Raw genomic sequence first — 23707 nt, forward strand, 5'->3', positions numbered from 1 at the left:
ATTTATTTACTAGATCTGTTGCTGACTTTTGCAAAACTGATAAGTTGGGAGCCCAGGATTGCAGGTGTCACAATAACCAATTCTATTTCTTATATACATTGCTAAATGTGGGGCAGTCAATCTGCAATAGATGTAGGTTTCATGTTGTTGCTAATTTACTATATAAATCTCCTTCACAGCAATCCATTTTAATAAGCAAAATGCAGGCATGTTTCTGAACTCACGTGTGGTTGGGGCCAGGAGTATGGTACCCAGTCAGAGGAAGCAGCACACATAGAGTCCGGGCAAGGCTCAGTATCACTGTACTAACAGGCTCAGTATCACTGTACTAACAGGCTCAGTATCACTGTACTAACAGGCTCAGTATCACTTTACTAACAGGCTCAGTATCACCGCAGTAATAGACTCAGTATCACTTGCACTAACAGGCTCAGTATTACTCACAGTAGCATGCTAAGTTGCAGTAACACTTGCAGTAAAAGGCTCAGTAACCCTTGCAGTAACAGGCTCAGCATCACTTGCAGTAGCAGGCTCAGTAACAATTGCAGTAGCTGGCTCAGTAACAATTGCAGTAACAGGCTCAGTAACACTTGCAGTAACAGGCTCAGTAACACTTGCAGTAAAAGGCTCAATAACACTTGCAGTAGCAGGCTCAGTAACACTTGCAGTAGCAGGCTCAGTAACACTTGCAGTAGCAGGCTCAGTAACACTTGCAGTAGCAGGCTCAGTATCACTTGCAGTAGCAGGCTCAGTATCACTTGCAGTAGCAGGCTCAGTAACACTTGCAGTAGCAGGCTCAGTATCACTTGCAGTAGCAGGCTCAGTAACACATGCAGTAGCAAGGCTCAGTATTACTTACAGTAGCAGGTTCAGTAACACTTGCAGTAAAAGGCTCAGTATCCCTTGCAGTAGCAGGCTAAGTAACAATTGCAGTAGCAGGCTCAGTGACACTTGCAGTAAAAGGCTCAGTATCCCTTGCAGTAGCAGGCTAAGTAACAATTGCAGTAGCAGGCTCAGTGACACTTGCAGTAGCAGGCTCAGTATCACTTGCAGTAGCAGGCTCAGTATCACTTGCAGTAGCCGGGCAGGCTCAGTAACACTTGCAGTAACCAGCCTCTGGCACATTGAAGCCGGCGAGGTGCTGCAGTCGCCTTTAGAGAAAGCACTATGGCTGGTGTATGCCCAGCTCCCTCCCTCCAAAATAAAATTGTCCAGATCAGATGCTCGAGGCCAGAGAGTGCTCCTTTTGCTAATGGTAATGTTCTCTTTTTTTTTTTTGGCCCTCAGTGACTTCAGTTTACTAATCAGCTGGGCAAGCTTCACTAATAAGTGTGCACCTGCTGTCTCTGGGTACTCCTCTTCCTCAGTAGCCGTGTGCCTGAATCAAACTAAAGGGGAGACCATTCTACCCAGAAAGCTGACTTTCTACACAGAAAGTGGATGAAGTATTTAACAGGCTTTGAAAGCACTACTAAAAGTAATACCCAAAAAGCTGGTTATAAAGCAATACTCTGGCGCTTTGCAGTACTAACAAAGCCAGTTGTAAAGCAATATTTGCAGAGCCAGTTATAAAGGAGTTTTGACATAAGAACTGGCTAATTCTTCATTTACAGTAATTAATGACAGAAGTTGGCCATTTGGCTGGCTTCCTTTGAAGGGTCATGTAAAAAAAAAAAGGTCTGCCAACCAGCTCTCTAAGCCAATGGCTGAAAGTGTTCTGGCGGGGGGTGGTCCCCCAGTCGGAATACAATAGTTCAGCAGGGGAGATCGCTGTACTAACATCCTGAGCAGTAAGTTTAGTGGTGTGTACAAGGCTTAATGCTTTTTAACTGGCTTTTCAGTATTCACAAAGCCAGTTACTAAGCATTACTCCCAGAGCCAGTTATAAAGGAGTCTTGCTTAATAACTGGCTTTGTGAGTACTCCATTATATCTGGCTTTGTAAGTCTGGCTTTGTAACCACTTCTTTAGAAGTTTTAAAAGGAAACTGCACTTTATAACAGGGTTTGGTAACTTTTTTTTTTCTAAAGTAGTGGGTCCCAAACCCTGTTCTACAGCTACATTTTCACACGCATTTAGGTACAATGCAACTGGCAGGGGCAGGAATCTGCTGATTTCTACTGTTGACTTTGACACCTTTCTTACTGGTGTCTTTGACACCTGCGAGTGGCTAGCTGCGTTGCTTTTTGTGTGTTCTGAAGGTGGAGGAGTTGTAGCTGATCTGAGGTGTGAAGGGGCAAGAATTGGGGTAATCTGAGGTGTAAAGGTGCAGGAATAGGGAAGATCTGAGGTGTGATGGTACAGGGATTGGGCTGATCTGAGGAATGAAGGTGCAGGAATTGGGATGATCCGAGGTGTGATGATGCAGGAATTGGGGCTGGTCTGAGGTTTGAAGGTGCAGGAATTGGGGCTGATCTGAGGTTTGAAGGTACAGGAATTGAGATGATCCGAGGTGTGATGGTGCAGGAATTGGGGCTGGTCTGAGGTTTGAAGGTGCAGGAATTGGAGCTGATCTGGGGTATGAAGGTGCAGGAATTGGATGATCCGAGGTGTGATGATGCAGGAATTGGGGCTGGTCTGCGGTTTGAAGGTACAGGAATTGGGATGATCCGAGGTGTGATAGTGCAGGAATTGGGGCTGGCATGAGGTTTGAAGGTGCAGGAATTGGGGCTGATCTGAGGTATGAAGGTGCAGGAATTGGGATGATCCGAGTTGTGATGGTGCAGGAATTGGGGCTGATCTGAGATATGAAGGTGCAGGAATTGGGGCTGGTCTGAGGTTTGAAGGTACAGGAATTGGGATGATCCGAGGTGTGATGGTGCAGGAATTGGGGCTGGTATGAGGTTTGAAGGTACAGGAATTGGGATGATCCGAGGTGTGATGGTGCAGGAATTGGGGCTGGTATGAGGTTTGAAGGTGCAGGAATTGGGGCTGGTATGAGGTTTGAAGGTACAGGAATTGTGATGATCTGAGGTGTGATGATGCAGGAATTGGGGCTGGTCTGAGGTTTGAAGGTACAGGAATTGGGATGATCCGAGGTGTGATAGTGCAGGAATTGGGGCTGGTATGAGGTTTGAAGGTGCAGGAATTTGGGCTGGTATGAGGTTTGAAGGTACAGGAATTGTGATGATCTGAGGTGTGATGGTGCAGGAATTGGGTCTGATCTGAGGTTTGAAGGTGCAGGAATTGGGATGATCTGAGGTGTGATAGTGCAGGAATTGGGGCTGATCTGAAGTATGAAGGTGCAGGAATTGGGATGATCCGAGGTGTGATGGTGCAGGAATTGGGGCTGGTCTGAGGTTTGAAGGTACAGGAATTGGGATGATCCGAGGTGTGATGGTGCAGGAATTGGGATGATCCGAGGTGTGATAGTGCAGGAATTGGGGCTGGTCTGAGGTTTGAAGGTGCAGGAATTGGGGCTGGTATGAGGTTTGAAGGTACAGGAATTGTGATGATCTGAGGTGTGATGGTGCAGGAATTGTGATGATCTGAGGTGTGATGGTGCAGGAATTGGGTCTGATCTGAGGTGTGAAGGTGCAGGAATTGGGATGATCCGAGGTGTGATAGTGCAGGAATTGGATGATCCGAGGTGTGATGATGCAGGAATTGGGGCTGGTATGAGGTTTGAAGGTACAGGAATTGTGATGATCTGAGGTGTGATGGTGCAGGAATTGGATGATCCCAGGTGTGATGATGCAGGAATTGGGGCTGGTATGAGGTTTGAAGGTACAGGAATTGTGATGATCTGAGGTGTGATGGTGCAGGAATTGTGATGATCTGAGGTGTGATGGTGCAGGAATTGTGATGATCTGAGGTGTGATGGTGCAGGAATTGGGTCTGATCTGAGGTGTGAAGGTGCAGGAATTGGGATGATCTGAGGTGTGATAGTGCAGGAATTGGGGCTGGTCTGAGGTATGAAGGTGCAGGAATTGGGATGATCCGAGGTGTGATGGTGCAGGAATTGGGTCTGATCTGAGGTATGAAGGTGCAGGAATTGGGATGATCCGAGGTGGGAAGGTGTGAGGTGTGAAGGTGCAAGAATTGGGGCTGGTCTGAGGTGTAAAGTTGAAAAAATTGGGGCTGATCTGAGGTGTAAAGGTAAAAAGCTCTGTTGATTTCTTACTATTATTCAAGTGGTTTACAGCATTTAATTTATAAAGATTCCTTTTCATGTGACGTTGACAAAAAAAAAGCATAATTTGGCAGCTCTGATCTAAATGGGCCCCAATCTGTCAGATTAAAGTTAAAAAGGTACTGTAATCGAATCCACATATCTTTGAACCTCAAAACCTGTCACTAACTGCCCTGCGAAACGCCATTTAATGCATTTTAGATATTCAAAACAACCCATCCATGTCTCCATTGTTTACTTTGTTGAGAAATTACTTTGAAAAACACCACCATAGCATTTCTAGCCATAGTCATCTTGATGAGGGCTGATGAGTCATGTAGCATTTACTTCATGGCATCCATCTGCCCTTAGCTCAGGCATGCAGGCAGGAGGCTGTGCTTAGCTGAGCAAACCCATCATCCCCTCAACTCAAGAAATGGAAAGAAAGTTTGAAAACAAAAAAATAAAATATACCTTCCTATCTACTTACTAATTCTAACAGAATAAGGATTTAAGCAGTTAATGCTGATTGAAAGAGTTTAGTTCAGCTTTATGGGCCCTGTGCTACTATGTTGCAAAACTGCAATCCTTATCCATAGGAGAAAAACTAAGGTGCCAGGGTCCCTTTCCCTCTACCCGCCCCCCCCCCCCCCTGCCTCCCCTCCATTGTCTTTGTCTGCTCTGTAAAATCACCCCTCACCCATTCTCCCAAACTCTTTTTAATTGTTGACTGTCTGTCTTTGCAGGTTGAAGCAGGACCCATGAAGCTATATGTGTATTGCGTACTACTGACTGTCAGTATCAGTCGTGTTCCAACACAAAAAATCTCATAGCTTTATAGATGTTGGTTTACTGTATATAATCACATACAGTATATATATAATATATATATATATATTACTGTATATATCTGATAAAGTGTAACTCGAGCCAAAACTTTTTGAAAACATAATAAATTCTTAGATTGTAAGCTCTAACGAGCAGGGCCCTCTGAGTCCTACTGTATTAAAGTGTATTGTATTTGTACTGTCTACCCTCAAGTTGTAAAGTGCTGTGTAAACTGTCGGCGCTATATAAATCCTATATAATAATAATAATAATGAAGTGAGAGAAAAACTCTCCGAAGGGAGTGAAATCTCCTAAATTGGCCAAACGCTAATAGAAATTTTCTGTTTAAGAACATTCGTTAGATTATATATTGATTAGTGGGGTCAAATCTAAGTTGGTTTTCGAAGATGCGAAAATTAGAAGGATGGAAACATTTTTTTCAAACAAATTTCTGTTTTCCGTACTGGAAATTACATTTATTCTAAAATCGAATGTTAAAAGCAACCAAACTTTAAAAGTAATTTCAAATCACTTTGTCAAGCCAGCAAATGTACTGAGAATTTTCATATGAATGTTTGAAAATGTACTTGTGTATGGCCAGCTTTAGGCAGCTCTCACCAGAACAGGTGTCCCTAGTAAAAGATTCCCTTTCTTTTTCCTCTTGTGGTGACAAGTGTAAAATGTTATATTTCCCCCCACTTTCTGTCTCACGGAGACAATGGGATTGGTTTACTAAAGAGAAATAGTCACGTTCACCTTGAAAGGAATTTTTCCTTTCTTGAATGAGGAATAGCTCTGCTGTCTTCCATCATCTAATCATGTGCAAGAAAAAATCATTTTTTTAAAAACATTTTCCTTGCACATAGTTAATCTGGTTGAAAAAAACACTAGTCCTTCCAGTTCAACCAACATAAAAAAAAAAAAAAACACACACAAATCCAAAACCTTCATATACATAATCCTATACCCATAGGCGTTCACAGCCCATTGCATTTGAGTGTGCACCCCAACGCTTAAACACACATGCCTTTCTCTGTAGCTTAAGCTGCACTAGATAGTGAATGAATGGGAAGTGCTCTGTGCTGAGCGGCTTCCTGTTCATTAACAAACTGGAGCATAGTAAACAGTTTACTATGTTTCAGTTATGATTGAAGACAGACAGTGAGAGTGTTCACTGTGTTCATTTAGAAAAGGAAAGGCCCAGTAAATGACATATTGATTAGCCCCTTCCACACTCTCTATCCTAAAACATCCCTTGCAGCACTAGGGGGAGAGGAAAACTGGGGAAAGCCTAGGCAGTAGGGGAAATTGGCACTGCACAGAGGACCCAGATGAAGTCTTACTAATGATTTGTACAGGGGTAAAATTATAACTTACTCTTTGGAGTCCATGCCTCTCTTAATACAAGAAAGGACTTTGCTCGCTTTGGAAACCGCAGCTTGGCATTGCATGCTATTATTAAGTGTATGATCTATTAGAACCCCCAGATCCTTCTCCACCATTGATTCCCCCAGATTTATTCCCCCTAGTATGTATAATGCATGAATATTCTTAGCCCCCAAGTGCAAAGCTTTATATTTATCAACATTAAACAACATTTGCCACATATTGTAGTTGCCCAATTAAAGTGCATTGAGTTCGGCTTGTAAGTTGGAGACATCCACTGCAAAGCTTGGTGTCATCTGCAAACACTGAAATTGTACTTTTAATTCCAGACCTTATATCATTTATGAATATATTAAAATGTAAGGGTCCCAATACTGAACCTTGGGGTACACCACTGATTACCTTGGAGAGTATGAATTATTAACCACTACTCTCTATATGATCTTTTAGCCAGTTTTCGATCCATTTACAAACTGATTTTTAAAACATGATTGGCTATTCTTTGTAATATAAATTTCACCACGTTGATTAAGTTAAAGGAAAATTCCCTTACAGAGTGAACAGCCTACAGTATATACCTTTTTGGTAAATTAACCCCAATAATTTTTCCCCAGTGGGGGCAGAAGAAGGAATAGAAACCTGGCAGGATTCTAACCTTTCCACAAAAAATGTTTTGGTATTACATGCACTTTGTGGGGTTCTCTTATGCCTCGTTTCCACTGAGTGGTACGGTACGATACGGTACGGTTCGGTTCAGTATGGTACGGTTCGGAACGGTACACCTTGCGTTTCCACTGCCAATAGTACCCTTTCATGATAGGCGTGGTGTAGCCGGAAAGCTGTGATGGACGATTCTCTGTCAACCAATCAAAGTTCTACAGAGTGTAGCTCCACCCTGTTGGTACGGTACTAATGTGCTTGGTACCCCAACGAAAGGGTCCCAAAAAAGTGGTACGGTACGGTTCGGAATTAGGGTACCATTCACAATGGAAACGGCAAAAATTGCGTACCGAACCGTACCATAACGCTCAGTGGAAACAAGCCATTAGCTCCAGTAGTCCGTATTCTCTGTATCGGTGCTTACTCAGGCCAATGAAGGAAGATATTCTCTAGATCAGCTTCTAGCATTTAATAGTTTGGTTTATGTGTTTCATGGTCTCTTACTTTCTTTTGCTGTTATTCCTCTTTGTCTTGTTTTCCTCTGATCTTTTACGATGGATCTTGCTCAGAGATATATTAATTACCAGTAGTTTTTAGGGGGCTGGAGGGAGCAGAAATGTGGAATCATTGATTTTGTTAAGGGGCTATAATGCTAGTGATCTCCTAGTAGTTCAATGTAATGTTTCTCCAGTTTATGACTTTCTTCAGAAGCATGTCTGCAATCTCCAACAATTTCTTTAGCATATTTGCCATCTCCCATGCCCATAGTCTCTGACCATCTCCTTTTGCATGTCTGCAGTTTCTGAATATTTCTGGTAGCATGCCCGAAAACTCTGACCATCTCTCGTTTCATGTCTGCAGTCTCTGACCATCTCCTGTTGTATTTTGGAAGGCTCTGACTATCTCTGGTCATATGTCTGCAGTCTCTGATCATGTCTGGTAGTATACTTATCGTCTCTGACAATCTCCTGTTGTATTTCAGCAGGCTCTGACTATCTCTGGTCATATGCCTGCAGTCTCTGATCATGTCTGGTAGTATACTTATCGTCTCTGACCATCTCCTGTTGCAAGCATGCAGTCTCTGACCATCTCTGGTAGCATGCCTTTAGTCTCTAACCATTTTCTGTTGCATGTCTGCAGTCCCTGACAGCCTTCCATAGCATTGCAATTTCTGAATATTGTGTTCGTCCATTTGGGGATGTCAGGGGCCACACCTGAGGCTTCCTATGTCCAGGAAATTGACCACGACTGCTATAATAGGCAAAAGAAAGGCCCTAAAGCTTCAATCAGAAACAAACTATTGCTTGAGATTAATGGAAAACATACCACTGGTGTGCAAATGTTTTATTATAATAGAATAAATGTTTGTCCATCACCAGAAATAAATCAGGAAGGTTTTAGTATGGGAGAAGTACTGCTTTTGTTTGCTTGGGAAGAGTACATTCCCTAGCTTCTTTCATCAGTGTGATGACTCTGAGCTGGGGGGGGGGGGGGGGATCCTCTCCTGTCTTTCCACAGATCAAAGGCAGCTACTGACAGCAGAGCCCACAGTTCACCGGTCATCTGGATGGCATCTACAACAATACAGGTCATCCAGTCTTGTGATACATTGTAGCAGACATATGGGAAGGCACAGCACTCTGAACATTCCATAGAACTCAAGCAGAACACTCAAGTCGCTAAGCCAATATGACATGAAAACTTAAGCTGTTACTACGGGCACAACTGACCAAACTAATGTTGTTAAATGTATTTACTCAGTAACACACAAAATGCTCACACAGCCATAGAAAAAAATAATAATTTTAGTATGTAACATCAATTCCAGGTAGCAAGTAAAATGCATCAAAGGATTACTATGGAAAAACTGTATTTTAATAATTGAGTGACGGTAATACATTTTAATAATAATGTTCAATGTCTGATTTTTTTTTTTTTTTTACACATTTATTCTGACTTTTTTAAAAATGATATGCAGACCGAGCTGTTCAGGAAAAGTGACAGAACCATCAAGCTTTACCACCACCAGGCATTCAGGTATTGGGAGCAATTGCAACAGTTTTTTTTTTTTAAAACCATATAAATAGAAGGTAATCATTGTAAACAGTGCTATAGTCTTGCTACATGGGATAGTATGAACTTCAAATGCCAGCCTGTGTACATGGTTTCTTTAAAGAGTTAGAGTGCCCTCAAAGTCTTAGTTCCTTTGGTTCTCTGCAAGGGGAACTGCAGCCAGAGCGATAAGGTCCCTTGATGCCCGCACCTGCTTTCCTATTGGCCAGAAAATGTGATGGTGACCTCCCTAGCCAATAGCAAGGTGCAGGAGACAGGAAGGGCTGAGCTTCATCGCGCCAACATAGGCTGACCTTGGTTGCAATTTTCAATATAGATCACATCCGATTAAGACAACCATTAAAAAAACACAGCTTAAAGTCCAGCTAGCCCTTCCATGTGCCCCTTACTTCAAAAGCTAGTCATAAATTTGGGTATTGCCATTTTATACATCATGCTAGCTGGAATTGGCATGGGGACACATTGGAAACCTTCAGCTGCCATTGTGCCCTTACAGGGCTTCTAATGTGTCCCTGCCTCCAGGCATATGTATCCACTCCAATATGGAGACTCTAAAATATAAGAGTTTGAACCGCACTTACAAAAGAGCCTTGACAAGGCAGTGTGACTTCCATATATATTTGAAAATGTGTGCAACCAAAACCTTTATTTTCAATTGCTTTTTAAATTGTTTAGTTAGTGTATTTTGTTTTGTTTTTACTTTTTTTTTTTTTTGCAGGCTAAGAGCCGGTTCACACTGGGGCGACTTGTCAGGCGACCTGGTCGTCTGACAAGTCGCCGCAGGTCGCCTGCCATAGATTAGCACAGGACCCGTTCTAATAGGAATGACACAAGTCGCTCCGACTTAGAAAAAGGGTCCTGAGCTTCTTTGGGTCGACCTGGAGCGACCTGCATTGACTTCAATGATATGAAGTCCATGCCGGCCGCTCCGAGGTCGCGGTGCGAGCTGCGCACCGCGACTTCACAGGTCGCCCCGGCAAGTCGGGTCGCTGCTATGTGAACCGGCTCTTACTGTAAGTGTGCTGGGAAAACTTTTGTTTGTGCTGTGTACAGCCCTTCCATGTGTGCCTTACTTCAAAAGTTAGTTATAAATTGGGGTGGTTGCCATTTTTGTATAACCCACTATGGCTGGACCTACACTTTAACCAGTCTGTGTTACTGTAGGCTCAGCACATTTCAGTTTTACCCAAGACAGACTGCTTCTTTTTCCTTCTTTCAGTGCTGAATAGCGGTTCCCTGAAAAGACTCAGAATCTCACTCCATCCTCTGTCCCTTATGGCCGGCCTACGGACTTCGATCCTTTACAAATCTTTTATTCTAATTCTTGCTTCCTTTCAGAGTACCTTTTTTTTTCCCCCTAAGCAAAGACATATCTCCCTGCAAAATGCAAATGCTGCATCTTCCTTGGAAAAAGCTCAGTAATAGACTTATTGTTTGCTGCAGGTTGTTGTGATGCTTGGGTACTGCTAATTCCCTTGCAAATAAGTTCCCATTGGAAAAAGGATAATGTGCTTTGTAGCTGTCAGTGGATAGTCTCTTACAAGGGTCTTACTGCTGGAGGAATGAGTTCTTGTTGGAAGCATTAGGGGTTATGACATAATGAACTGTGTGATAATAATTCTACTCCATTATAATTCTCTACACCTCAGGTCTGTCATCTGGCTCTGCTTTCCGCGTGTTGTCAGATGTCCCAGGGAAGCTGTAGTCCTGGTTCACACATATTCAATGCGGGAAATCTGCGAATCCACTGCGTGTTCCCGCATCGCATTCAACTCTCAGGCAGTTCACACTGCTATATGCGAATTGCTGGGGGTGTCAATACAAGGTTAACGACACCCCCAGATCAGTTTGCATATCGCAGTGCGAACTGTTAGTTCAGACATGAATCGGATCGCATAGGTGTGAACACCCATGCGATCCGATTCTGGTGTGGACCCAAAAAAGGGTCCTGTGCAAGTTGTGTCCGAATCACAATATGTATGGCTGAATTCGCAATCGCAAAGACATTGCATATGGTTTGCAGAGCAGTGCGCTGCGAATCACATGTACTGTCTATCATCGCATAAATGTGAACTGGCACTTATTGGTAAAAATGTCCCTAGTTTTTTTAAATTTGGTTAAAATTTGATAAAAAATCCTCTAATGCTACCTTTAAGTAAACCTAGTTAGGCCTCATTTACACTTGTGGTTGGGGTGTATACATATAGGGTTGATACATAAGCGTGCCCAGACCCAGCCTATTGTCCCTTCCCCAAACTAATTCGTAGAAGAAACCAAAACATTGTCCCTGGGGAATTTAGTTGTGGTTGGGGTGCAGCAAAGGCAGCCGGATGGAGTTGTACATATGCCATGGCCACAATTCTTTGTTTGCCACATGGCAAAAATTATACACTTCATTGTGTTTGGTGGGCAGTACAGCCTCCGAACATGACCCAATAAAGTAGATGAGGCTACTCTACAACCACATGCCACTTGCTAGGACCAGTGTAACCATGCATATATCTGACTGTTTCCCCTTTAAGCTGGAAATCAATAAAGTAGACACTACTCCAGTGAACTTCACTTGCTTCTGGGCCCTGTGCCAATCTGCTGACCTTCTGCACTGTAAACACGAGATGCATTTGGTATCTGTGCCATTCACAGAATGCTCAGCATTTTTCTGAATGATTTCAAAGCATTTTCAGATTGGATGAGGTGGTCGGGTAGGGCGGTGATGTCATGCTCTCTACCTCGTCCAATCAGAAAATTATTTAAATTCATTCAGAAAAAGCAAAGCATTCTCTGAATGGCACCTATGAGGGTCAATCTCCTGTCTATAAAACTATGTGTAAAATACCCATACCTGAAATTCTTCTATAAGGATGAATTCTATGTATATCAATTTTTACATGGTTACATTGATCCAAATATTTATGTGTCATATCTGTGAAATCCCCCTGGAAAGCTGGAAATCATTGTAGTTCACGTTGGACCAAAATAACTATGCAAAAATTGCCTTGCCTAAAATTCATCTTAGGGTCTAAAGTAATGCTCACAGTATGCTCTTTCACCCAATGGTGCATTCTTTACTTCCTCAATTAATTAAATATATATTCTACTAAGTATAGGTATAATTTACATTGGCTGTCTCATCCATAGGGCTTATCTTGCCCCAGTAAACATTATACCATAACTTTAGTCTTTCATTTAGGAATTTAAAGACCCAACCAAATAACTGGTTTCTATATCATTCCTTAATGACAAATATAATCTGTAGAGCCATTCATTTGCTGCCCACATAAAGCTATACTAAGATAGACAATCAGACACAAGAAAATTCCAAATTTTGGGTTCTCATGTGAACAAATGGGAATAGAGGGGAAATCTTCCACTAGTTCTGATAACCCTGGTGACAACCAGGGATTCCCCTCATTTTGGGGGTATTTCCTGCCGCTTCCTGTTTTGGCTATGAGCAAGGAAGTGAAAAGAATCTCCCCAATGGGATGCAGATGGCAAAATAAAACTGACAAGGTAGAACTGAAAGCAAACCATTAACACCAGATCTAGTAATATTAATTGACTCTGTTTCCAATATGCATTACATTACATAAAAGCCTCAAGACCATAATGTTACACTACTAATATAGAATATCATATTTACATAGGTTGAGGGTATTTGTATGAAACTTGGTGATTAGATTAGTCTCAGCAAAGTCTCTCTTTGCATGGAGTGTATTCACTGATCAGTTATAACATTATGACCACCCACCTAATATTGAGTATGCCCCCCTTTTGCTAAAACAGCCCCGACCTATTGAGGCCTTGACTCCAAAGTAACATCCAAATGAATGACAGGACCCAAGGTTTCCCATCAGAACATTGCCCAAAGCATCACACTGCCTCTGCCAACTTGCCTTCTTATACTGCATCCTGGTGCCATCTCTTCCCCAGGTAAGTGACGCACACGCACCCGGCCATCCACATGATGTAAAAGAAAATGTGATTCATCAGACCAGGCAACCTTCTTCCATTGCTCCATAGTCCAGTTCTGATGTTCTGGTGACCATTATAGAAGCTTTTGGTAGTGGACACGGGTCACCATGGGCTTCACAGCACCATACACAACAAACTGCGATGCCCATTTGTTTCTGCTTTCACCACATAAACTTCATGGACAACATGTTCACTTGCTGCTTAATTTATCCCACCAATTTTCAGATGCAATTTTAACGAGATATTCCCTTTACCTGTCAGTGGTCATAATGTTGTGGATGATCGGTGTATGTTTTCCTTGAATTAGTGCAGATTTTTTCCATAGGCCAAAAGTATACCAAGAGGTTAATTGGATTCCACCCAAACTAGACATATGGTGTATGTGAGTGAGGTTGGGACATTAGTACCTTTGGCAGTAGGGATGGATGTGAATGGTTCAGAGCTCCCTGTAAACATCTGTGAAATATCCTGGCACCACATAAATGAGTTATATAGATAATAGGACAATAGGTCAGCAAATTGAAAGACCAAGACCAGAAGACCTGTTGTGTGCGAGAGAGTGTGTGTATCTATGTAAAAATATATATACAAGTGCATCTCAAAAAATTAGAATATCATCAAAAAGTGAATTTATTTCGGTAATTTAATTCAAAAAGTTAAACTCATATATTTTTGTATAGATTCATTACACACAGATTGATGTTTTTCAAGCATTTCTTTCTTTTATTTTGATGATTATGGCTTACAACTAGTGAAAACCCAAAATTCTGCATTTCAGCAAATTAGAAAAATACATAAGACCAATAAAAAAAGGATTTTTAATACAGACATTGTAGGCTTACTAAAAAGTATGTCTATGTACAGTATAGTATGCACTTAATACTTGATCAGGGCTCCTTTTGCATTAATTACTGCATCAATGCAGCATGGCATGGAGGCTATCCTCCTGAGGCACTGCTAAGGTGTTATGGAAGCGGCCTTCGGTTCGTCTGCATTGTTGGGTCTGTTGTCTCTAATCTTCCTCTTGACAATACCCCACTGATTCTCTATGGGGTTTAGGTCAGGCAAGTTTTCTGGCCAATCAAGCACAGTGATATCATGATCAATAAACCAGGTATTGGTAGTTTTGGCAGTGTGGACAGGTGCCAAGTCCTGCTGCAAAATGAAATCAGCATCTCTATAAAACTGATCCGCAGAGGGAAGCATGAAGGGCTCTATAATTTCCTGGTAGAGGGCTGCGCTGACTTTGGACTTCATAAAACACAGTGGACCAACACTAGCAGATGACATGGCTCCCCAAACATCACTGACTGTGGAAACCTCACACTGGACCTCATGCAACTTGGATTTTGTGCCTCTCCACTCTTTCTTCAGACTCTGGGACCTTAATTTCCGAATGCAATGCAAAATTTACTTTCATCCAAAAAGAGGCCTTTGGACCACTGAGCAACAGTACAGGTATTTTTCTCCTTAGCTCAGTTAAGAAGCTGCTGGCATTTTCTCTGGTTCAGGAGTGGCACAACACAAGGAATGTGACAGTTGTAGCCCATGTCGTGGATAGGTCTGTGTGTGGTGGCTCTTGAAGCACTGACACCAGCCGTAGTCCACTCCTTGTGAATCTCCCCCAAATTCTTGAATGGCCTTTGCTTCACAATCCTCTCAAGGCTGCGCTTATCCCTGATTCTTGTGCACCTTTTTCTACTACACTTTTTCCTTTCACTCAACTTTCCGTTAGTATGCTTGGATACAGCACTCTGTGAACAGCCAGCATCTTTAGCAATGACCTTTTGTGACTTATGCCCCTCCTGGACAACTGTCAAGTCAGTAGTCTTCCCCATGATTGTGTAACCAACTAAACCAGACTGAGAGACCATGTAAAGGCTCAGAAAATCTTTACAGGTGTTTTGAGTTAATTAGCTGATTAGAGTGTGACACCATGAGTCTACAATATTGAACTATTTCACAATATTCTAATTTTCTGAGATACTGAATTTTGGGTTTTCATTAGCTGTAAGCCATAATCATCAACATTAAAAGAAAGAATTGCTTAAAATATATCGCTCTCTGTATAATGAATATATATAATATAGGAGTTACACTTTTTGAACTGAATTACTGAAATAAATGAACTGATGATATTCTCATTATTTTTCTCACTTATGGTTTTGCCCACTGCTACAGACCTGTTCTTATGTATTTTTCACCTTAGGCTGGTTTCACACCTTTCCATATTATATCTGATGCATTTTCCGTGAAAATCAATAAAAATGCATGAAAGTGTTACTAAACCCAGGACCTGCATTCACTATATCTGCTGTCCCACAGCACACAAAACATGGAAATGCAAAAGTTTTAGTAAATATAAACTGCTAAATACCTTTTCTCATCAGCGGTATATAGCAGTCTTGTGACTTCTATCAGTGTCTGGTTAAAGCTTGTAGGAAGTTTTCATTCTCCCCTGATTCTTCTATGAGGCTGCAGGACCCCTGACCCTCTGTCTGAAAAGTGCTGATTGACTCTGTGCTTATCACATGCACTCTCCCAAAAAAAGGGAAAAAAATTTCTAGAAATACACACCAAACTGAGTATGTGCAGCTTGTGTCCTAGCTTCTGTTCTATCAGGAGCTGGTTTGGGGACAGTGGAAGAAGGGGGGGGATCAGAGAAGACAGTATCAAACAGCCTTTTTTACACAATGCAGAGGAATAACCCCTTAGGTTCCACAGTGAGTATAACAAGCATGCTTTACTGCAGGCATGTCCAACCTGCGGCCCGGAACCTCAGGCAATGCGGCCCCCTGCCAATTTTTGCTGGGGAGGAAGGAAGTCAGGTCGGGGGCACGGCCACAGCAGCTTCCAACTAACGGTAGGCAGAGGCTGCCTCAGAGGGTGGGAGGGGGGGGAGCATGTGTAGTGTTTCTGACTCCTACCACCATTACCACTTCAAATCACTGAAGTGGTCATGGTGGTTAGAGTGTTCCTTTAATATCTCTCAGAAGAAGTAAACCTCTGTATACTGATTCCATTTCATTTGATCCTCCTCTAGTTGTGTTAAATTAGTGTGGGGGCCGCGGTGGCGCAGGAAGGGCGCGGTGGCATTTTTTTACTTATATACCTTAACTATAGTATATATGTTATATGCGGCCCGAGAAAATTTCTCTACACTCAATGTGGCCCAGAGAAGCCAAAAGGTTGGACACCCATGCTTTACTGCATATACAGACTGATTTTACTGTTGTGGGTTTAGTACCGCTTTAAAGCATACATAAGCACATTGGTATGCATTGGCATAGGCTATGACATGCAATAAAGTGCAATGCAAGGTGCATTAGAATGTATGACATGGCTGGCCAACATACACTTTGTAATTTTTTATTGATGTCAAGGGAAAATGCATCAGTAAAATTGCACCAGTAAACAAAAAGCTTCAATGAGCCCTCAATTAAGTGTGGTTTATGTTCGCAAAAATCTACGGAGGACCACAAACACAGATCACAGTAAGATGTTACATGGTCAGTTCTAAAAGATTTACCAACAGTTGTGTAATAGAGGACCAATCTTTATTAATTAGTCGTCTAATTAACCCAATGAGATGGCAATCATACAGCTGTTAGCTAAACTGGGCAAAGCTAACCAATCAAAATCTTGCTGTGCTTGACGAGCTTTAGTACCACACACATCACATGACCACCATAACAAGCAGGCTGGCATCAGAGGTACATAACCACTATGAAAATGTAAAAAGCAGGGTCTGCAGCCACCATAATCCGACATGCCGGTAGGACTGTAAATGAAGATAAGTTGCTGGAAAGTTTTCCACCAGCTGAATACATATGGTGTATGCAGCCATAGTTGAGCACCTAAAAGAACATAGTTGAGTACTGTTTGTGCCACTTTTTTTTTTATTTGCATTAACAGTTCAATTTTCAGATCAAGCTTTCAGAGTTCTACCCCTTTCTTCTAAGGTCCAAGCAGTGTGCAACCTTTGCAATGTCCACTTAGCCCAGCGAAGCTGTCTTCAGTTTAAATACCAAATCATGAGATGTGAATTTTTCGGGAAAAAAACTAAGCATTTCCTTTGCACAATATTGGATGATTTGGCTTCCCTAGGCTAAGCAAACATTCTACTCCTTTAGTAAATTGAGCCAAGCACATTGTGCTGTTCTAAGAAATCCCCTTCCCTTAAGGGGGAATGTACGTAAAAAGAATCTGAACATTTTTCCTACCTGAAAACTCAGAGGATGTTGCTGCCAAGTTGCCTAAAGCTGCAATGTATATTATCCCCAAAGCACCAAAAGAAATGTGAGCCGTCCCATAGATTCCCATCCTTAGCCGATCAGAGCCTGGCTTCTTTAAAGCAATGTGGTCCTTCTCCTGAGACGGTGTGTGCACTGTGCTAGTCCCATTGCTCAGGGCACAGGAACATTCAATCTCCTTCCCTGAGAGGCAATGAATGGATCAGACACAGACAGTGCTGAAACTGTAGCAGCAGGCTCACATCTACCTGTAGAGACAGGCTCTCTGCTGGGTCCTAGCACCAGCTGCTACTATTGCATCTATTTCTTATGACAGGTCTTTGTGTCAGAGTTGGTGGACAGCTGTCCTTTGAGAGTCCCAGAGTTTTTTTTGTGTTCCTGAGATTTTTTTTATTTTTTTTTTATTTCAGGTACTTATATAGCGCTGTCAATTTACGCAGCGCTTTACATATACATTACACTTTGACATGTTCTTTCTGCTCCTTGTACCTATCAACGTCACTAGATGCCCACCTTCCTATTTTGTACTACTAAAGGGGTCTGCCCACCCAAAAGTGGTATATTAGCTATGCATGGACCATGCTGTGAGAGCCATCTTATTAGTCTCAGATGTTCCAGCACTGAAATCTTCCTACCATATTTCCCAGGTCAGTTTCTGCCTATATAAACATAGAAAATGCTGCTCCAGGTCAGTCCACCCTGCAAATACTGCCGAGTGCCTGTCTGAAGATATGTGCAATAGAACAATGGATGATGGCACTCCAGCAATAAATCAAAATTCTTTATTTCAGTCCAATAAGTTCCTTATTTTAATTCGTTTTTTATAGTGTCTATGAATACATGCCTATGAGTGTGTATGTTAGTGTGAAACATGTCAGAGTTCATGCTATTATCTGTACCCCACATATTTGTTTCTCCCAACCTTTGTGCATTCAAGCTCTTTCTGTTACATTATATAAATTAAACAAAAAGCCCAGCAGGGAGGGTAAGGCCCAATGACTACAACAGGTACTGGGAAGTCAGACACAAATATGGTATCGGAATAACCAAAAGATATACCAAGCTGATACCAAAAAATTAAATACTAGTTTTGGGTCAACTAACCCTTAAAGGTAAAATTCACCTTTATAGAATTCCAGCATAACCTTATTGTAGTTAATATTCATACACAGTGTAGCTCATAACAAACTCAGGAGAATTAGTGTATGTAGGGATTTTAAATTTTTTTTTATGTTAAAATTAAAATAACTACTCACTCAGTTACATAAAAATTACATTAACATTGTAGTTACACATAGAAATATGAACATATGAGATCTACTAGAAATTAAACACATATCTATCTATGTGACATATACAGTGTTTTAGCATATGTGATGACATATTTTATCAATATTTGAATATTATAGAGAACTTTTACTGCTTTATAAATTAAAGAAATAAATAGTTGCCCCTTGGAGGGCCATTTATCTCACCATGGCTCCTTTGCAAGCAATGTGCACAATTGCCCTGAACTCTAAATTTGACCCTTTGGCTGGACCTTAACATCTTTAGAACATTGGGGTATTCAACATGATTTCCAGTATACTGAACTTAGGCTCATTGTTAAATAAAAGTGGATCTACTCTGCTTCAGCACAGGTTTTCCATACTCTATGGTACTAAGGCCAGCTTACTGAAGACTGGAAATGACATCAACAGAGTCCCATTGCCCATGGTGGTGCCAGGATAATTAAAGGGATCTTAAAGGGGACATCTACAGTATGTATATTTAATTTGTCACTTTAAGAATTGCCCTTCAACAGCCACTCAGATTTAAATCTGATGGCTTTGCCCTTCCTTCATTACCTCTTTACATCTTTTCTTCCTCCCCCTTCATTTCACTCCTTCCACTTTCTTTCTTGCTGCCCTGCCTTCCTTTCCATTCTATATTTCTTGGTTCTTTCCTTCTTTCTTCTTTTTTTTTTCTTTCCTTTCTACAACTTTCTATTTCTTTTTTTCTTCCTTCCATTTTCTTTCATTCCTTCTTCTTTTTTTCTTCCCTTCCTTCCTTTCTTCCTTCCTTCCTTCCATGTAATTTTCTTTCCTTCCATGTTTAGATTTTACTTATTTACAGCAAAGCAAAAAAAACATTATTGTATATAACAGGACTTTTGGGTGCTACAGAAAGTGCACAAATATGTTAATAATATATATATTATGATTTTATATTTATAATTATAATTATGATATTATAATATATTATAATATATATATAAATTATATATATTTTTATACAAGTTAAAACTTTATATCCAGTCCTTAGAAGCAATAATGTCACTTATAACACAAGATAATGACATGCGTTCTCTTTGCTTAGTGCATATATATCCCCATACAAGTACCCTAAATTACTCACTGTTCTACAAAATCTTATATATTTCAAAACATCAATGTTGGTTCATGAACTTATCGTAACTTTATTACACAATGTGGCAGGGTCACCATGAACACGTTTCCCAGGTTGAGAGTGACCCTGCCCTTCTGTTACTATATGCGTGAAAAAAAAAAAGTTAACTAGTTTCTGTAGAACCTTAAAAAGCCAGCTACATAATTTTGTTAATGTGTTTCTGTGCTCAGTATGGGATGTGGTGTCTAGATCACAGCACTTGATGATTATACTCCTGCACAGCAAAGCAAACTCAACATGTATTACCTAAAATTATTTTTTTAATAATCTATTTATTCAGCACAACATAAAAACTATTTATTTGAATACCATTTGCGTTTATCTTTTGTCTTCTTTCATTTCAACTTTTGAATTTGAGTTTGAACATTTCAGCAAATCAACATGCTCTCGGTCTTTTGACCACATTAGTAGGGTGAGGATTGATGGGAATAGAACACCAACCCATAGCAACTGATCATCTTTCAATGTTTTGTCTGTTTTAAACTGATGAAAGGGTTAGTCAGTGGTTTCCGAGTCTAGAATTGTGTTGGCCCGCAAAAAGATGAATTCTGACTTCTTGGAGCTAGGTTAGGCACAAATTCAGTTCTTTCTAGGATTAGTAAAACTCCAACAAGCAGAACCCATATGACCATGTCATGTAGACAAATCACTGTGTATTGATGACCTGTTGTACTTGGTAAAGCATGTCCAGATACTTGGTTAATCTGTTTACCTATCAGCTTGTGGCACTGAAAGTTTCAGCATTTTCTTGAAGCCTTTAGTCACCCATCAGGAAACTGTGGGAATATTAGTTTCACAGCTGCAGGAGAGCTGATTTGGGGTCGCCCACTGGGATGATGTGCTCCACAGATCAAACCCATCCCACTGAGCTAGGAATTCAAGATTTTGTTTTTCTTATTAATAATATGCAACTTATTGTAAGTACCGGAGACACTCCAAGCCGTCAGCCACCTCAGGGGTCCTCTTAGGTTACTGACTTCTACCTGTCCAAGTAGGTGATCTCCATTAATTATCATCATAAATAATACGTAGAAAATCCTTTGAAATTATTGAGTCAAGGAAGGAAGGAGGGAGGGGCACGGAGAACAAAAAAAGGCAGTACATTTGCAACACTAAACACAAAATGAGATAAAAAAAAAAATATATATATTGTAATAAAAATGTAACGACTTATAATAAAAAAAATAAATAAAAGGGAACATTTGTTGAATTCAAAGTTCTTCAAGGCCTGTAAATATTAATATGAGTGCACATTTTAATGCACATTATCAATCAATTTAAAGTGCGCTGCGCACCATCTGCCCGTTCATTTCTTATGGACCATTCACAAGGTTCAAAACTCCAAAAATGCACCCGACCCATTATAACCAGTGCAGCACAGCACAAGATAACACAGATGTATTCATATCTATGCACTGTGATGCCTTCAAGGATTAGGTGCATTGTTTACTACTTTGAGATGCTTTGAAGTCCCATTAAAAATAAATGGGATGCCCCCAAAAAACATTTACAACACTTGTTACCAAAGAAACCAGGTAGGCATAGGTGTGAATCCAGCCTTATCATTTTTAAAATTAATTACAAATCAAAATTATCCATTTATAATGATTTATCTGAAAACAAAAAGTCTTCCAAATAAAAAATGAGAGGAAAATTGTAGTAGTAAGGTACATTGTAGTGTCAATGAGCTATAAACATTGCAAAAAATTGATAGTTTAAACAGTTAAGCTAATTTAGCTACACCAGGGGCGTAACTACAGGGGTTGCAGGGGTTGCAATTGCTACCGGGCCCCATGCTCCAGGGGGCCCGGTAGCAAACCAGTGGGTGAACTTCCAGGATCTTAAAGGTCACACTTGCGACCGGGCCCTGGCATTGCACCACTGTGGGGAGGCCCCAAGATTGCAGGAAGGGGGCCCACTGCAGAACTTGTGAAAGGATCCTGCTGCGGGACCATAATAAAAGGCCATGCAACGAGAGTAAATAGCCCCAGGATTAGTGGGAAGAGCCCCGGGCTTGAAGGGAAGGGCCCCGGCCAGGGGTCTGGGGGGCCCTTCATGGTTTCTTGCATCGGGGCCCTGAAGGTTCTAGTTACGCCTCTGAGCTACACATGTAAATGGCACTCAGGCTCACTTCCACTCCTCAGTAAGATTGATAGGGCAGCATGGAACATGTGAACCTGAATGAGTGTACTAAACCCTTCCCCCATTATACTTCTACAGATTTTCTCTCTGCAGGAGGTCTGGCTGGCATGCAAGGAGTTAATTAAGCCCCTTTTTTTTTTGTGTGTGAACATAGGAGCAGGAGATAGGATTTACGAAACTTCCCAATTTAAGTTATTGCATTGTGTTTTATTTTTTTCATATATTTTATGTATGTGGTCTAGGTACAGGATGATTAAAGTAAGTGAGTGAAAATCACCTTGTTTTGCAGAAACTCTTAAAGAAATAGTAGATATGCCGCCATTACTCTCAGTCCCAGTAATGAGAGCCTAATAGCAGATGGGAGGCAGAGAAGGCATTCTCCCATGTGAATATATTACTTTGGTGACCCAGCTACAAGTTCAGGTTGATGAACAGCAAATATTATATATAGGGGAGAAAAATTAAAAAAGATTAATGTTCAAAAGTCACACCAAATTACAGTAGCTCAGTATATCTTATAATGAGCTTTATCTTATATGAGCTTTAACGTTGGTGTAATTTCAAAAGTTACGTCAATCTATTTAAATCTACAGCTTTGGTTAAAATAATATGCAGAACCTGCCATAATGGTTATTGTTTAAACCCTGTCCCTGTGTTTCAGTTGTGCTCCTGTGTTTTTTTCAGGCAGAGTTTCAATGGCCATTTCCATACACACTTCACTGGCGTAGTACAGTACCATGCAGCCATCGCTAGATGAAAGCATGTAGATAGGAAGTGCCTATATAGATGCTATAGGAGACCAGTAACATTGAGATGCAAGGATTTATTTATTACAGGTATTTATATAGCGCCGACAATTTATGCAGTGCTTTACATCTATATTGTACATTCACATCAGTCTCTGCCCTCAAAGACAAGAGTGTCCAACCTTTTGACCTTCCTGGGCCACATTGTAAGAAGAGGAATTGTCTTGGGCCGCATATAAAATACACTAACAATAAGGATAGCTGATGAGCAAAAAAATTTGGGTAGATCACAAGTTTACGATCACTGTTATAGATAATGTACATATCTTAGTAATAAAACTTCAATTTTTTGTAATTTATTTTTTAATAAAAGTAAAAGAGGGTAACCTAAAACTAGTGTGATATTTGGCACTGTTTTTTAGACTTTATAACCACTTTAAACAAGCCTTCAGAATTCTTGATATTTGCAGAAACGTACTGCACGGTTAAAGCTGGCCATACACCGCTGGAATTTCAGCCAATTCCTGCTGAATCAGAAAAAATGTGAGCTGTGGGTGGCCCTCTCGGCCGCACATTGCTCGGCAAAACTCACTTGAAAAATTGAAGGACCCAGATAGAAATTTGGTGGCCGTGTAGTCACTGCATTTACTGAGATGCAATCACTGTTTGGGTATTCCTGACATTGCTTGAAAACAATGGCTGGCGTTGCAGATTCGTCTAACCACACTTTTTAGTATGAATGGAGTGGAATCAATCTATTGATTTCTTCTTGCCATGTATGGATAGCTTAAAAGGGCCACCCACTTAGCTGTTATATCAGCATGTGCTGGTTTCCGGCTGTTGTCGATTTGTCTGGAAATCCTGCACAGGCACATTGATGCCTATCAAAGCTTGCCCATTGTATTCTTTTTTTTATAAAGGCAGTGTGAACATGCATTGAGGCTACAGGTGGAGCAAGGAGAATGCCACAGTGATACCAAGCTAATAATATTTATGACAGCCTCTAAATCAGCTTAACCACTTAAGCCCCGGAAGATTTTACCCCCTTCCTGACCAGGGCCTATTTTGCGATTCGGCACTGCGTGACTT

The 23707-nt window shown here is 41.0% G+C and overlaps 1 protein-coding gene across 1 annotated transcript in view; it reads right to left on the reverse strand.

The window, feature by feature from the left end:
• Window positions 1-17436, reverse strand: part of EVA1A (eva-1 homolog A, regulator of programmed cell death) — a 601323-nt gene extending 583887 nt beyond the window's left edge. The window contains exon 1 of the mRNA XM_082249889.1: window positions 17253-17436. Coding sequence (XP_082106015.1) covers window positions 17253-17352 — 100 coding nt within the window. The 5' untranslated portion in view covers window positions 17353-17436. The remainder of the gene's footprint in view (window positions 1-17252) is intronic.
• Window positions 17437-23707: the final 6271 nt, after the last annotated feature.

This window comes from Pelophylax lessonae (assembly GCF_965119305.1).
Source record: "Pelophylax lessonae genome assembly, chromosome: 3".
NCBI classification, from domain to species: Eukaryota; Metazoa; Chordata; class Amphibia; order Anura; family Ranidae; genus Pelophylax; species Pelophylax lessonae.